Source organism: Petromyzon marinus (genome assembly GCF_048934315.1).
Source record: "Petromyzon marinus isolate PM22_M1 ecotype Great Lakes invasive population chromosome 68 unlocalized genomic scaffold, UKy_Petmar_22M1.pri1.0 chr68_unloc.1, whole genome shotgun sequence".
Classification (NCBI taxonomy): Eukaryota; Metazoa; Chordata; class Hyperoartia; order Petromyzontiformes; family Petromyzontidae; genus Petromyzon; species Petromyzon marinus.
The window spans coordinates 969,754-986,821 of NW_027422597.1; the positions used below are offsets into that span (position 1 = coordinate 969,754).

At 46.6% G+C, this 17,068-nt stretch overlaps 1 protein-coding gene across 1 annotated transcript in view; it reads left to right on the forward strand.

The window, feature by feature from the left end:
• LOC116958021 (uncharacterized) overlaps positions 1 to 5,543 on the forward strand; it is a 30,420-nt gene extending 24,877 nt beyond the window's left edge. The window contains exons 9-11 of the mRNA XM_076058091.1: positions 136 to 411; positions 1,191 to 1,369; positions 4,773 to 5,543. Of these exons, the coding sequence (XP_075914206.1) occupies positions 136 to 411; positions 1,191 to 1,369; positions 4,773 to 4,937 (620 nt within the window). The 3' untranslated portion in view covers positions 4,938 to 5,543. The remainder of the gene's footprint in view (positions 1 to 135; positions 412 to 1,190; positions 1,370 to 4,772) is intronic.
• Positions 5,544 to 17,068: the final 11,525 nt, after the last annotated feature.

Sequence of the window (17,068 nt, forward strand, 5' to 3'; positions counted from 1 at the left end):
TTAAGTACCAGTATGAACCTGAATATGTTATACGTTGTGCGTTGGTTCACAATCGTGGCCTAATTTCATACAAAATCAAATAAATCTGTGTAGAACGATACTTGTGGAATTCATATGAACCTCTGTCGATCGCAGGCGAGGCGTTGAGGGCCATTCGAGATAAGGAGTCGGATCTGAAGCTCTGGATCGCCAGAGACCCCAAGCATCTTCTGCTGCAGCTGATGAGCCGGGGACGGATCCCGAACGAGCTCTTCACCGAGGCCAAGGGCATCCGGGATGGCGCGGAGTGCACGGAGCTGCTGCTCAACTTCTTCAAAGAGAGAGGGAATGACGACTGCCTCAAGCTGCTCTTTGCTCTGCAGGCCGTGCAGAACGAGTATCCTGGACTCAAGGAGTGGCTGGGAGGCCTTGGTAACAAAACAATACATTTATAATCAACGTTTAATTTCAGACACAATCCACATTTGTCGCATTAACCGGCCATCATTCCTTCTGGTGACCTGTCCTGCCCAGACGCAATTAATTAACAAAGCAATGTCCTATAACCCATGCACTGTCGTTCTGTTTTTCTACGTAACTTGAAACCGTGTACTATTTCATGCTCTTGCAGTGCTGTTCCTTTTAATTGTCAGTGTCCACGCGTCTGATCCGTACGTCATAGCAGGTAATGCGGGCCGATTAAAACTTTACTCTTCAGGCACATTGGTTACGTTACATTTAATTAAGAATAAGGGGGATTTCACATTTTTTTCTGACAACAAAACTGAACCCTTTCTTTACAAGGAATCACGTGGTCCATTAACCACAATACTTGTGGTCAAAATGCCAACAAAAAACACACCGACGATATATGATGCATCGTCCTTGAAACTGATTGGTCCACAACCATAGACAGCTTTCTTTCGAGCCTCGTCTCCATTGGGGCTAGACCAGAGGATGCCACAAGTATTGTGGTTAATGCACCACGTGATTCCTCGTAAAAAAAGGTTTCAGTTTTGTTGCGAGAAAAAAAGGGGAAAACCCCTATTCTCATATTTTGGTACTGGCAAAAGGAGGTCTAATGATGTAGTTACCATTCATTATTTTGTTCAAATTTTCCAAAAGCACTCCAACCTGCTCTCATCCACCTTTGAAGGCTGAAACGGCGCCAATTGCCGCTGCGTTTCCCCCCCCCTTCTGTGGTGCCGCAGACTTCCTCCGGAGACTCTCCAACAAGTCCCCCCTGGTTCTGAACAAGTACAGCGACTTTGTCCTCCGAGACAAAATCCGCTTCAAGACGAGGGAGCTCCTCGTGGCGCTGCGCGACGACCTGACGCCTCTGCTCTCCCAACTGCAGATCAGGAACATCCTCACCGACAACAGCGTGCGGGTAAAGTCCAACTAAGATCACCGTCATCACAATCACGCGTAGCCTCATGAATAAGGACGTTTGGTGTTTGGCCAGTCCTTTTGGCACAAAGGCTATCACGACGGACCTACTTTCTAGGCTGCACAGAACATTTGCATCTTGAGTCTGCCGCGGGATTGGTTGACAGTGAGCAATCACAATGAGGTCCATGCCGACGTTAGGGTTGGACAAGCTGAAATAAGTGCCGAGAGCACGAACAGATGTAAGAAGCACAATTGAACAGAGCATTAGACATAGGTCATAGCACACATAGGTAGTGGCACACGTGATCTTATAATGATGACGTTTCTAAGACGACCGTTACCCCTGTTTGCATCGGACTGTATAGTAACATAATAGTATTTTTAACATATACTTAGTATCTTTTTTTTTCATGATACTCATGATAGAGATGTGGTTTTATGCCAACTGGTGACACAACTGCCTTCTCAATGCTTAATTCGAGAGACATTTTCTACAGCCATAATACCGCAGTACGTAAAGTTCGTTTGTGAATGTTGCCGCAAGCTCATTGCACGAGTCGTTATTTTGATGTGCACTTCATCAGCATGCAGGGATACTCTTGACCCATTGGCTTCTAAATGTCACGCGGTAGCACTCGGTATATATTAAACAAAGAAAGGTCTCTGGACAGATCCCTGCAGGACACATACAAAAGTGACACGTTCCTCTATTTTAGCATCTTGACAAAAAAAACGATGTTTTTTCATTGGTAAGATAATCACACAGCCAAGCAAGTGGCGATCCAGATCCTCAAATACGCTGGTGCAATGTGTCATTAATAATGCTCATTTTTTAAAAAAATATTGAATGCAATTGAAGGACCCAAAAGCAGCACGTGTAAGTGTATGTAATGGACAGTGTGAATGTACAGCTAATCCCTCGCCTACCGCGGGGATTAGATTCCCGGAAAAGGCCGCGGTTGTCAAATCCTTGGTTGGTTACAAATACCGGGGGCCTATGGGAAATAGGGAGTTAGGGGGAACTACTCGCCATGGTCTGACTCAGTTGCCTGTTTATTATCGAAACACCGAATAAGATCCAGTATATTACACAGCACAATAAAAACGTAACCACGCATTACGTAAACTTGACACACCTTTAATGTTAACGACGGTGATCATGATCGATGGCAATGAGATAATGGGGGGGGGGGGGAAGGGTTTGTTAGAAGGTGGAGGGGACTCGATCCACCCTCTAACTCGTCCGTGCTGAAGACACAACTCTCTGTCACCTCCACCACGCGCTACCACGCTTCGGGTCCATGGTTAAGCCATGCAGAGCGTCTTTCAATTGCATTCAGTATTTAAAAACAAAATGAGCATTATTAATGACACTTTGCACCAGCGTATTTGAGGATCTGGATCGCCACTTGTTTGGGCTGTGTGATTATCTTACCAATGAAAAAACATCGTTTTTTTGTCAAGATGCTAAAATAGAGGAACGTGGGAATAGGTTTTTACCCTTTTAACTGGCACAAAAACTGACACCTTTATTCAAGGCATCATGTTTGCAAAAACCACAACACAAGCAGTCAGAATGCAAACAAAAAAGACAACTCTGATAATATGCACTGTCCTTGAATTTGATTGGTCCACACCCGAGACAGCTTTTCTTAGAGCCTAGTCTCCATTGGTGTTGGACCAGAAGACGCCAAAAGGCGTACAACTCAAAAACAGCGCACCATCAGAGTATGTGTCCTGCAGGGATCTGTCCAGGGACCTTTCTTTGTTGAATATATACCGAGTGCTACCGCGTGACATTTAGAAGCCAATGGGTCAAGAGTATCCCTGTATGCTGATGACGTGCACATCAAAAGAGCTTGCGGCAACATCCACAAACGAACTTTATGTACTGCGGTATTATGGCTGTAGAAAATGTCTCTCGAATTAAGCATTGACAAGGCAGTTGTGACGGGAAACCCCGCGACATTGGTAACGATGACGCCGCGCGTTACAATGTGATGCAATGACGCCATACCTACGTCACTCGACTTCCTTAACACCGTGCTTAACCGCGGACACTCAAATGCCCAGGCCGCTTTTGGTAAATCGCTATAGAAATAATAAAACCCTGTGCACATTCAGCTTTCGGTTAGCAAATCAGTGGGTGGCAAGGGATTCCTGTACGTAAAAAAAATATTGAGCAAAATTACGGGATGTGGATTTGGGGGAAAATGTTGAAATGAAAAGGTCATGGAGATTACGATAGAGTGTGAAGCATGTCTTACTGATTACACTGTAACAAAAACATTGTCCCTGGGTAGTAAGTGTTATTTTCTTATTGCTTATGCCTCAAAAGTACAGAAAATGGCTATCTATTACCCACAAACTTTGCTTTTGTGACCAGGACAATGATTTTTTTTATTTAAAGCTTTCGTGACTGCAGTAATTCATATTCTTAGTTTTTTTCGTGACTTCACCGAAAAAAAACTAAGAACAGGCCAATGATGTTTTGACATTTACCTATTTTCAATGAGAAAACGTGGCGTGCATTTGTGTCATTCCTTCACGTAAAGTCCTGGTCACAAAAGCAAAGTTTGAGGGGAACAACAACAATAATAATAATAGCAATTTTCTATACTGTTGAGGCATAAGCAATTAAAAAATAACACTTAGCAACCAGAAACAAAAATCGTGTTACATGTCTTACTATCTATACGTACAGGATTCTCCCTATTGTCCTTATAAATAACGTAGCTAAAACAACTCGTGATTGTCCTCGGAAGTATGTAATTACAATAAAACAAAACCTGAACATTCATCAAGAACTCTGTGGCCTTATCTTTACAAAATTTACAGAGCGTTTTTTTTCTAACGCGCTTCACAGCGATGATACAATTGTGCATAAGATGATAGTGGTCTGAGATGAGGAATGTGGTTTTTCAAAATGTTGGTGCTATTTGAGTGACGGAACAGAACAGGCGTGAGTGTTAAGGAGGGGGCTGGGGTAGGTTTGGTTGGAACTGGGGAGGGGGGGAGAGTGATGAGGCATTGCATTGGGAAGACAAAGAGAGTCGGCCGGGGGGGCTGGGTGGGTAGGGGGAAGAGATGGAGTGGACGCTGAGGTGAATACTTTTATTGCTGGGTTTGTCTCCCGAGTTTTAAGAAAACCCTTCGATGAGTTTGGCCAGTGTTCGATAGGGGTAAGTCCCGAATAGGAATACAACTTTACCTGGAAGTGTTGCTCATGTTGGATCATCTTTACAAGAGTCACACTTTGTCATAAACGCTGCTGCTTTACAACGGAAACACAGAGTGCTTCTGGAGTGTTGCAGGCAAGCGGCTCTGAAGAACCGCCATCGCTACAGAAACGTCGTTCCGCTCTGAACTTGACGTCTTTGCGTTCGTGTGTCCACCCGCAGGCCGTGAAGGAGATGCAAGCTCGGCAAGGCAGCGAGAAGGCGACACAGCACATGGTGGAGCTGGTGATGGCGAGGGGGCGACCCAGGGTCAAGCAGTTCTGGGAGGCGCTGTGGGACCTCAGGGAAAGTTACCCAGACCTGGAGAACGTCTTTGAGAAGTTCTAATGGGTGGAACCGGAGAGCGAGAGGGGAAGACCTAACGGAGAATGGCTTGACGATGACCTCATAACGAGATTGGTGCCGGAAAGATGATGCGGCCACTACTTTAGCATATTGGCACGACAAGACAGGGAGAGAGGAAAGTGGAAACAAACCACCACCTACGACTATGGGGATATCTGCCATATGGATCGTGATGATGATGAATGGTGCGTGGGGGGTAGTTGTGGTCCAGTGGTTATTGCACTGCACAAATCACGGTGGCTAGGATATGTTAATTACCCTGCCCCATATACAGGACAGGAGGTCGTGGGTTCGATCGCGACCCAGACGCCTGCTGTTTATTTGGAGTTTGCAACATCTCTCTCCCCGTGGTCACGTGGATTTTCATCCAAGTCGTCCTCTTTTCCCTTCCGCATGAAGAATCAACGTGACGCGTTTAGAATATTTTGCTGCCATAAAATTCCACGTGATGATGTTGACAGGAATTCGTTGAGCTATCGTTTCGGATAGCCATGTCGCTTCTGAATAAGAGCTACTGTATAGCTCATTGGGCCTGTACTGGAAAGATAACTCAAATATATATATTTTTTTTATCATTTATGAACCCAACTGCTCTGTCTGCTTCTTCCCTGGCACCGCTCCGCTTTGTAATTCCCTCCCGTCGTGTCAAGTTTTTGTAACAACCCTTGCCCAATTCAAGAAAGGTATTGTCCATTGACAGCCACGCAGAGGAATGTGCATGATTGCCGTGGGGGGGTGTTTAGTCAACGAGACCAAATTAATCGGTCCTATTCATTAAGATTACAAACATTCATCAATGGTTCATTTAAGTTACGGTCGGCTTATTTTAACTTTGTTTTATTCATTTATAAATAGCATCACGATACATATCATAATTAATTAATCACGGGCCAAGCAAGATGTATTCACTTGCATTAGATCGCTGCCACTTCCAGAGCAGATCGCTTTGCCAGGCTCCCTCACTACCAGGCCGGGGATGCCTGATATGGCCATGGTCGCCATTTAACAAAAAAATGGCCGCGAGTAATCAACTCCGAAAAACATTCGTAGAAGATTACAATTCTTAATTCTATATTTAAAGCTTTTGTGACTGCTAGGATCCATACTCTTTGGTTCTATTGGGTAAAGTCAGGTAGGTGAAAATAAAACAACAAAAAATCACGACGTTTCGGCCACAACACAAGCGGCCCTCATCAGGTGAAGGGACGAGACCGTCTGGAGTGAGGAAATCCGATGAGCTGTGAAGCTCTTTCGTTCACACATTGATTAGCTTGGGGGTCGTGATCTGGGCGTGGCTTTTTTCGCTCCAGCGCTGTCCTCCAGACGGTCTCGTCCCTTCACCTGATGAGGGCCGCTTGTGTTGTGGCAGAAACGTCATGATTTTTTGTTGTTTTATTTTCACCAACGTGACTTTACCCAATAGAACCAAAGAGTATTACAATTCTTAGTTGCATTACTTGATTCATGATCATCATCAGCGATTGTCATCTCCTTGCTCTCTATTCATCATCATCATCGGTGATTATATCACCTTACCATAATCATCATCAGTGACAACATCACCTTATGTATTCATCATCGGTCATGACATCACCCTGCTCTATTCGTCATCATCGGTGATGACATCACCTTATGTATTCATCATCAGTGATAACATCACCTTGCTCTATTCGTCATCATAGGTGATGTCATCAGCTTGCTCTATTCGTCATCTACAGTGGTGAAATTACCTTCACTATTTAAGACCGGAAACAGGAAGACTTCTTCACAATTCTGGCAAATCCTCTGATGAAGCTGCTGGTTGTTGTTGTTGTTGTTGTAATCGCCAGCTAAACATCGCAGCAGTACTGAGGAAGGAAGCTCTCCCTGGCTATTGCGTTTCAAAAGGGGTCGGGGGTAGCAGGGCGTGCTGATATTCTCAGTCGCCACCGTGCCTGGTTACGGTGCAAGTCTTTTGTTTTGCATCTCCCCCGTACCCCTTCTCTGGCCTTTATCCACCCAGAAGTGTCAAAGGAGGTCGCGCGTGGTGGGACAAACAGTGGGTATCTCCGATGTGTTTTTTTTTTTTAAGGCATCCGACCAGCATGGAAGAGAAGGCGAAATATTTTTTCACGGGGGAAGGGGCTTTCTTTTTGGGGCTCCATGGTGGCTAGGAGATGTTGACTACATCGCCTGGTATACAGGAAGTTGTGGGTTCGATCCTGACCCTGACGCCTCCTGTATATTTGGAGTTTGCATCTCCCTCCGCCGTGGTGGCGTGGATTTTTCTCTGGGTCCTCCGGGTTTTACCCTCCACATTTAGGAATCAACATCACACGTTTCGAGTTTTTTTTGGCTACTGCTCTAAATTTCCACACGACTTTGATGATATCAGCCACTTCGTTGGGCGATCATTCATGATAGCCAGGTTCCACTTCTGAAAGAAGAGCTATGTATATAGTGAGAATATTATTGTGTTATTTTATTTTATCAATTTATTATTTTATTCTCATTCTACGTGACTTTACCGAAAGAACCAAAGAAGATGAATCATTGCAGTCACGAAAGCTTTAAATCGAAATTTAAGAGCTATGTAGCTTAGTGGGGCCTTACCTGGTGAAATAGTGCAACATATACTCTGGGGGGAGAGGCTTTCTAGAGACCCCTCTCGTGGAGGCCTTTCCACCAGCAGTGGCCCACGTAAGTCACTTCAAGACTGCCTCTTTAGCTTTCAGAATAGTTGTCTTCATACTGGAGGAATCCGATGAGCTACAAAGCTCTTTTTTTTCACAGATGTCCAGTGTGACCCTTGGTAGTCATACAGTCACGTGACAAATTCCCTTCACTTCTATTCCTTCCACCGAGCCTCGTTCCACGAACGACGTTTCGTTAACGATGCCTGTAGTCGACACATTTTAGAGCCCCTTGGGCCAGACCAGATATCGGTACCACCCAAGTTGGCCAAACTTCATTGGTGCCATTGTATTTGTTACACCAACAGAAGTAAAATAATACGCGATAACCTTTCCAAATGAGCAGCTGTTTAATTTTTCTCCCAGGATAATTGCTTTCGCACCTATCGCATTCACGCCTATTTGCCCGAACGTTGCAAATAAAACATTCCAACACCTCTGCTGTTAATTAAGATAAGAAATAACTAACAAAATGGATGTTTGCCCCCAACGGATGTATTTCTTACACATTCTTGCATCTATTCACGCTTGTTCTTCAATTTCAGTGACTTAGTTAAGTCTGGAATAGATTGGCGCTATCTGTTTTCCTTCTGTTTCCAGCGGCTTGTTTGCTCATGATCATTTACTGGCAGGTGAGGCAAGTACTAGTGGTTGTGTATTATTTCTGGTCATAAAATATATCTAAAGTGCCAACTTTACCCTCAATGTACTGTTAATGTACCTTCTTTGGTTCTTTCGGTAAAGTCACGTAGAATGAAAATAAAATAATAAATGAATAAAATAAAATAACACAATGAAATTCTCACGACGTTTCGGCCACAACACAAGCGACCTTCAGCATGCTAAGTCCGCCAATTAAATGCAAATTTTGTATGCTAATTCATTTGTCAAGGCGCTCTGTTTCTTCTCACACAGCTTAAAGGTCGCGGTCTGAGCTTGGCTCTGTTCGCTACAGCGCTGTCCTCCAGACAGTCTCGTCCCTTCACCTGATGAAGGCCGCTTGTGTTGTGGCCGAAACGTCGTGAGAATTTTATTGTGTAATTTTATTTTATTCATTTATTATTTTATTCTCATTCTACGTGACTTTACCGAAAGAACCAAAGAAGATGAATCCTTGCAGTCATGAAAGCTTTAAATCGACAAGTTAATGTACCTCTTAAGATTATTAGTTAAGGCCAGGTACTACAGGCAAAAGTAATGATTTTTGTTCAGTTTGTCAATGTTGATCTTTTTGATATTTTGCTTCCATAAATTGTAAACTTTCATAACATGCACACAATTATATCCAATAACTTTGTTAGTGGTAACCATTGGCACTTCTTGCCTGGTTCTAGACTGATCTGACTTCTAGCCTGGTTGCTTCAATGAACTCTCTAGGCATTGTCCAAGTCAAGGAATCAACGAAGAAGCACATAAGGCGAAAGCTGGAGAGGGCGTTTGCTGGAGCCTTGCGTATCTTCTCTGATGTGAAAGGAAAACTCCTCCTCTATCCAGCTAACCTGTCCATGAGGGAACTTACCAAATAAAATAAGTCTCTAAAAAGGGAGCTGCAGACCCTGAAAAGTCTCGGTGATGAAGATGTTATAGCCAAAGCAGCCGTCAAATTGAAAGAGGACATCAAGAGTCAAGATGTTCCTCAAGCCTGGCCACCTGAAGTGCAACCAGAAGCAGAATGTCCTACCATTCCAGAGTCGCTCATTGTCTTCCTGAACTATCTACTCACAGGCGCTCATGATCCTGATCATGCATCCCATAGAGTTCAGCGGCTTCTGCAATCATTTGTCCATGACATAGTTTATGCAGTGACATGTGCAACGACCAAGCCTTCCAAACACATTGTTCTGCCATTCAGTGTCAAGTCATTGTCAGGGAATGTAGAGCTGATAAACATCCTCAACCGACTTGGTCACAGTGTGTCCTATCCACGGATGGAAGAGATCGGCACTGCCCTGCGTCTTCTGAACCTCTCATCATCAGGGAGTGACATTGCCCTACCAGCTAACATCCATCCTGGTATATTCACAACTTTAGCCTGGGACAATATCGATCGTCTTGAAGAAACCGTCACTGTCAGCGGTGAGGGATTGCTGTGCAAGCAAAGCGAGCCAGCCCAGGTCCCGTCCAGCCCATTGCCCACTCTTGCCAAAAACAAAGCAGAGAAGCATTAATGCACCCCCGCCAATGGTACCAACTTACAATGCTGGACAACGGGTGGAGGCCACCACAAAGCAACAGTGCAGATGGCGATACCGCAGCCAATACTCAGCTTGCCAGGGAGAAGAACCTTGTTCGGGTCCTAGCACGCACGTCACAACAGGAAGACCAGCCAATCAGCAGCTGGACAGGCTTCTACATCCTGACTCGAGGTGAGACGACGGTCATCCCCGACAATGCAGGCTCTCTGCCCGCCATCAGTGCTCCAGCGACACAAGTGTCTACCGTCAACGAGGTGCTTCACCGGTCACCGAGCGTCGTGAGGTACTTAAGCCTGACAAAGATTGTCCGCCTCTTTGAACCAAGCCGTGCATGCGCCGGCTGTCGAGATCACATGGAAACACCGTGACAGGCTCCATGTTATCGTCGTCAGGCTTGGGGTATTCCACACCATCTGCACACTGCTGGCAATAATTAGGAAAGCGTTTCCAAAATGCTGGACTCCGAGATCTCTGCATTGAGTCTGGCATGATCGCAGAAGGCTCCATTGTTTCTGGTGTTATGGATGGCCGCAAGCACAACAGGGCAGTGCGACTACACAAGCTCCTGTGTGAGGCTCTCGTGTGACTGACATGGAATGGTTTCCTGTCCTGGTTGGAAGCAACTCACATGAACCGCATGGTTCACCTGGATGAGACGCTGAGGACCGTTGACAACCTTGGGAAAGAAGTCTCGCAAGCCGCTTTGAAGGAGGTCCTCGAGAACAGCTCGTGTACACGCGTCGTGGGACTGTTTGAAGTCTACCGCGTGTTCATCAGAGCTTGGAAACGGCAGCCTCTCGACCTTCTGGACGCCCTATTTGGACACGGTTGAAATATTGTCGGGGCTCATCCGAGCATCCAGAGAGGGAGACTGTATGCTACACTTGGCAAGCATTCGAGCAATGATCCCGTGGTGCTTCGCTTATGATAGGATGAATTATGCACGCTACCTCCCCTACTACTACGCCCAGGTGTCTCAGCTGCCCATCACACACGCAGATGTGTACACGGAATTCATGGAAGGAGGCTTTTCGGTTCAACTGAGCTCCGCCAATCCATTTGGCCGAATCCCTGTTGACCAAGCTATAGAAAAAACGGTGAACAAAGACACCCAGACAGCTGGAGGGACAAAGGGATTCAGCTTGAAGCCAGGAGCCGTGACCAAATATTACCTAACAGCTGAGTACAGAAGCATGTACCTGAGACAGCTGAGAGACCTGATAGGTCAAGGCAGGTCCAAACTGTCCCATCCAGATCTACAGGGTCCAGGGGTCAAGAGAGATGAAGCAGATGTCCAGTCTCTCTTTGACCTTATGGAGAATAACTGCATCAATCCTATGTCCCCAGATGAGACAGATCTGGTTAGCCTCTCCACTGGCACCATAGCTCCACCTGATGTGACCAGGGATCTCTTGAGAGCTCTTGAGATAGGAGAAGAGGCCTACCAGATATTCAATCAAGCAAGGTTAGATGAGGACCCACAACCTGTGAAGTTCCACGACAAGGTGACCAAGCAAAGTCTGAAGACATTCTTCAATATCAGTACAAAATACGGCACATGGAAAGAAAACACAGGATGTGGTCCTGAAGGCAGATGGAAACCTGTTCAGCCACATGATCCTAGTGGCTGAAAGCAGGAAGGTGAATTTGAAGGATGTCTTTGCCCACCCACTGGGCCCACTGCCATGGGCACTGGCAAATGCTGACGGGTCCCTACAAAAACAAACAAGGCTGCACTTGCCAGAGAGCTTGAAAAGAATGTGTCTCCTGCAGAAGACATCCCAACCCCATCTACTGCCATCATTGATGGGATGAGCCTGGGCCAAAAAAATGAACGGCAACAACAAAACCTTTACCACAGGTGGCAGAGTCAGCCTTGATCCAGGTCCTCCACGAGAGGGGCCACAGAGTGAGAGGATTGATGTCGTGTTTTACGTCTACCGACAGACTTCGATTAAAAGATGCTGAACGACTGAACCGGGGTGCAGACACCACTCTCCAGTACAAGAACCTTGCAGGGGGACACCACGTCCAGCAGCGGAGAAAATTCCAGTGCGGTCCCTCCAACGAGACCAGTCTCATCAATTTTCTGGTGGAAGAGTGGAAACTCCCACGATACAGAGAGATGCTGCATGGCGAGGTGTTGTTCGTGGCCCGTGAGGAAACCTGCTACAAGTTGACGGAAGACGAGTGTGAGGAAGTAGCAGAGCTGCACTCCACGCACGGAGAAGCTGACAGCCGTCTGCTCCTGCATGCATTGCATGCGGCAAATGTGGTCTCAAAGGCAGTTATCATCACAGCTGAGGACACTGACGTCTTGGTGCTTTGTCTTTGCTTCCATGAGGACATCACCTCTCCCATCTAGCAGAAGTGCGGGACGCAGAACCGCACACGGTTTGTCGATATGTCGAGGTCACTTGGAGACAGCTTCTGTGACGGCCCAATTGGCTTGCACGCCTTCACGGGCTGCGACACTGTCAGTGCATTCGCCGGTCGAGGGGAGCCGAATGCCCTGAAGAAGGTGAGAAAGGACACCGCCTGCCAAGAGACTTTTAGTCGACTGGGGCAGTCATGGAACGTGAAGCGATGAGCTGTCCCAGAAAATTGAGCAGCTCACCTGCCGCATGAACGTCGCTAACAGCTGCACCGGCGAGGTGAACGAACTGCTCTACACCGGCTCTTCAGCACCAAAAGGTGGAGAAGTCGAGTCCAGCCAGCTGCCACCGTGTAGAGAACTCTCTCTCTTCACGCATGTTCAACGAGCCGACTATCAGGCAGCAATATGGAAGTGCTGTCTGCAGGCTAACCCCGTGGTGCAAAGCACGACCGAGTATGGGTGGACAGACGATGATGGCAAGCTGGCCATCTACTGGATGCGCTCCACCACCTGCACCAGATGTGGTCTTGGAACTGCTGGCATGCAAGTGTGTGCGCGTTCATGCAAAAATTCCAAGCTGCACGTGCCTGTCAAATGGACTGACATGCACAGACACGTGCCGGTTGCAGACCTGCAGTAACCAAAAACTGCAGGATGATCCAGAACCTGACTTTGAACTCGGGGAGTCAGATGACGAGATAGACGGGCAGTTTGATGAGTGACAGAGGGTGGTGATTCTGATGGTATTACTGTGGTAGTAGTAGTATACATTGATGCACAGTGTGGTGATTCTGGATTTGGTTACCCTTGTTAGCACCATCTAAGTACTCACAGAGCTTTATAACAATAATGTAACCTTCTTCACATAAACCCATCACTAATGATATATATGAGATTTCATGTATCATTGACTAAGTATATGCGAATGCGAATGTCAATGTTTATAATATCCAAGTAGCTCCTTACCCCACTATGGTGTTCCTTATTATCCTGTATATTCATTGTGTATTTAAACCAATAAAGACCAGTTTGTGACCTAACTGGCTTTGCTCTATGTAGTTTTTCATTAATAATAATAATAATTTCGATTTAAAGCTTTCGTGACTGCAATGATTCATCTTCTTTGGTTCTTTCGGTAAAGTCACGTAGAATGAGAATAAAATAATAAATTGATAAAATAAAATAACACAATAATATTCTCACGACGTTTCGGCCACAACACAAGCGGCCTTCATCAGGTGAAGGGACGAGACTGTCTGGTAGGACAGCGCTGGAGAGAAAGAGCCACGTTCAGATCACGGCCTTTAAGCTGTGTGAGAGGAACAAAGCCCATCGACTACCTGGGCTCTGACCAACGTTCGCCAGCCCCCAAAATCCCTCCTGACTGGCTGACCCCGTTGAGTCCAAACTGTGCCATTGCTACGACAGGCCACGTGAAACTTACAGCCCGATGACTTCCCTTTGGTTGAAGTTACACTACAGGTGGCTGTCTTATTCTTACATTCCCTTCCTGCATCAACTCCTTATCAGTGCCCCTGCCTTATTACAGACAAATTCAGACCTCATTGGTCACCCTGTGCCCCTTAAAACTCAACGTTCATCCCTACAAAGTCCCATCGCAAGGGGGAAACAAAAGCACCAACAGACTCAACACATTTTTTGCAACGTACTGGAACGGCTGTACGCCTGCAGAACAATACGGGTAAACCGTGGTGGGGTTGGCAACTACGACACTGCGTTCAACGGTCCGGTGTTGAAATTCGACGTTAAGTTGGTTGTGACGATGTTGGTAGCACTTGTGCCAGGCGTATTGTCCACCTCATTGGCCACCCTGTGCCCCTTAAAACTCAGCGTTCATCCCTACAAAGTCCCATCGCAAGGGGGAAACAAAAGCACCAACAGACTCAACACATTTTTGCAACGTACTGAAACGGCTGTACGCCGCATGGACTTGAAAACGCAATTTCCCTGCACAACAATGCGGGTAAAACCGTGGTTGTGGGTGGCAACTATGACACTGCGTTCAACGGTCCGGTGTTAAAATTCGACGTTAGGTTGTGCCGATGTTCTCAAGGTCACTTAAGGGAGCTTCCCTCTGGGTTGTGGAGCGAAACGCCGGACACCGTGCACGGATGACGATGACGACAACAACAACAATAACAACACAGGTCGTGGAACCCGAAAACGCATCGGAGGAACTTTTCAGCACAAACTGCGAAAAACCTCCGCTAGTGCAGCATTTCAGAAAATAATTTTCCGCGAGGGGCAAGACAGCGGCACAGAGCGTATGCTGCGATACAGACACACAGCTGATTCGGGAGTGTTTGCAAGTTTATATTTATTGAAACCCTAATACGTTTTAGTTTTTTTACACGATAGATATTCAGTGTCGATTGGAAGCTTTCGTGACTGCAAGGATTCATCTTCTTTGGTTCCGTCGGTAAAGTCGCCACCACGTAGAATGAGAATTAAAATAATAAATTTATTTTATCAATTTATTATCACGTAGAATGAGAATAAAACAATTAATTGATAAAATAAATTTATTATTTTATTCTCATTCTACGTGACTTTACCGAAAGAACCAAAGAAGATATTCAGTCACCGTGGCCAAATAAGCAAGTTACAAAAGAAGACATTCTAGACAGAATCTGAACAAGTGCCAAGGCTTCGCTACTAGGCAAGTTAAGATTCATTGATTCCTAAACAAATTTCTTTTTAAAACTACAAAAAATAAACAATTGTTTTATTTTACCAGGCAATGCCTCCCTAAAGCTGTGTATCTCTTTTTTTCAGAAACGACTTGGCTATCACAAATGATAGCTCAACGAAGTGGCTTATCACGTGGAAATTTACAGCAGCCAAATGCACGTTGATCCTGAACGTGGAAGGGGGGACAAAAAAATCGGAGGCACCCGAAGGAAAAATCCACGCCACCGTGCGGAGAGACACGGACACTCCAAATATACAGCAGCATGCGTCAGGTTCGGGATCGATCCCAACACACCCTGTACACCAGGCGAGGTAGTTAACATCTCGCCACCGTGGCGGCCCTTAACAAAAAACAAAAACTAGATTCCCACGCTTACTATACACGCTTCTAAACTGCCGCTCGTCACAATTCATTGACCGTGCATATGATTCGCCAATGCCGCGTTTAGGCATATGGAGAAAATACACGAGATGACGAAAAGAATCAATGGAGAAGAAACGCATGGGACACACGGAACACTTTCCAGCTTTGCATCTGGCTTCAAAAGAACTCAGGTTAGCGATGATGACGATGTTGGCAGCGCTTGTGCCAGGCGAATTGTCCATAGGCTGGTTCTTTTGGCGCTCCTGACGTGCCACGGCCGCGGAGGTGACTCCGCAAGCGCCGCCACTCCCCCCTGCCCACCACCAAGAGCACGCACACACACAGACACACACACAGCACACACAGACACACAGCACACACACACAGACACAGACACACAGCACACAAGACAAAGAGACAAAGATCCCCCATATAGCCTGTAACAGACTGTAGGGGCAAGTGCTGTTAGCGAGCACCTATGAAGGCCGAAACGGTACACGAGGGGGTGGGTGGCCAGCACCACGCCCGACCGCCTTTGTCTCCCTAGTGGCGATGTTTACACACCGCACCAGGTACTCATTTGAGGCTGAGTCGACCTAGGGGAGGCCCGGGACCGGTTCAGATAATCGTCACTGGTGTTGGCCGTGAGCGGGAATCGAACCCGGGTCGCCAGGTTCATAGCGCAGCGCGCTAACCGCTACACTATCGCTCAGACACACATACACACACAGACACACACACGCAGACACACACACAGACACACACACAGCACACACACATACACAGACACACAGACACACACACAGCACACACACACAGACACACACACAGACACACACACAGCACACACACACACAGACACACACACAGACACACACACACAGCGCACAGACACAACACACACACAGACACACAGCACACACACACAGCACACACAGACACACAGCACACACACACAGACACATACACACACAGCACAAACACACACAGCACACACACACACAGACACACAGCACGCCCACACAGACACACAGCACACACACAGACACACACACACAGCACACACACACACAGTACACACACACAGCACACACACAGACACACACACAGCACACACACAGCACACATACACACACACAGTACACACCACAGCACACACAGCACACACACAGCACACATACACACACACAGCACACACACACACGCACACACAGCACACACAGACACACAGACACACACACAGACACACACACACAGCACAAACACACACAGACACACAGCACACAGACACACGCACACACAGCACACAGCACACACAGACACACAGCACATAGACACATACACACAGCACACAGCACACACAGACACACACACACACAGACACACACACAGACACACACACAGACACACACACATACACACACACAGCACACACACACGCACACACACACAGACACACTCACAGCACACACACAGACACACACACAGACACACACACAGCACACACACAGACACACACACAGCACAAACAGCACACACATACACAGACACACATACACACATACACATACAGCACACACACAGACACACATACACAGACACACACACAGACACACACGCAGCAGACACACACACACACAGCACACACACACAGACACACACACAGCACACACACACACGCAGCACACACACACAGCACACAGACACGCAGCACACACACACACGCAGCACACACACACAGCACAAACACACACAGCACACACACACGCAGCACACACACACACAGCACACAC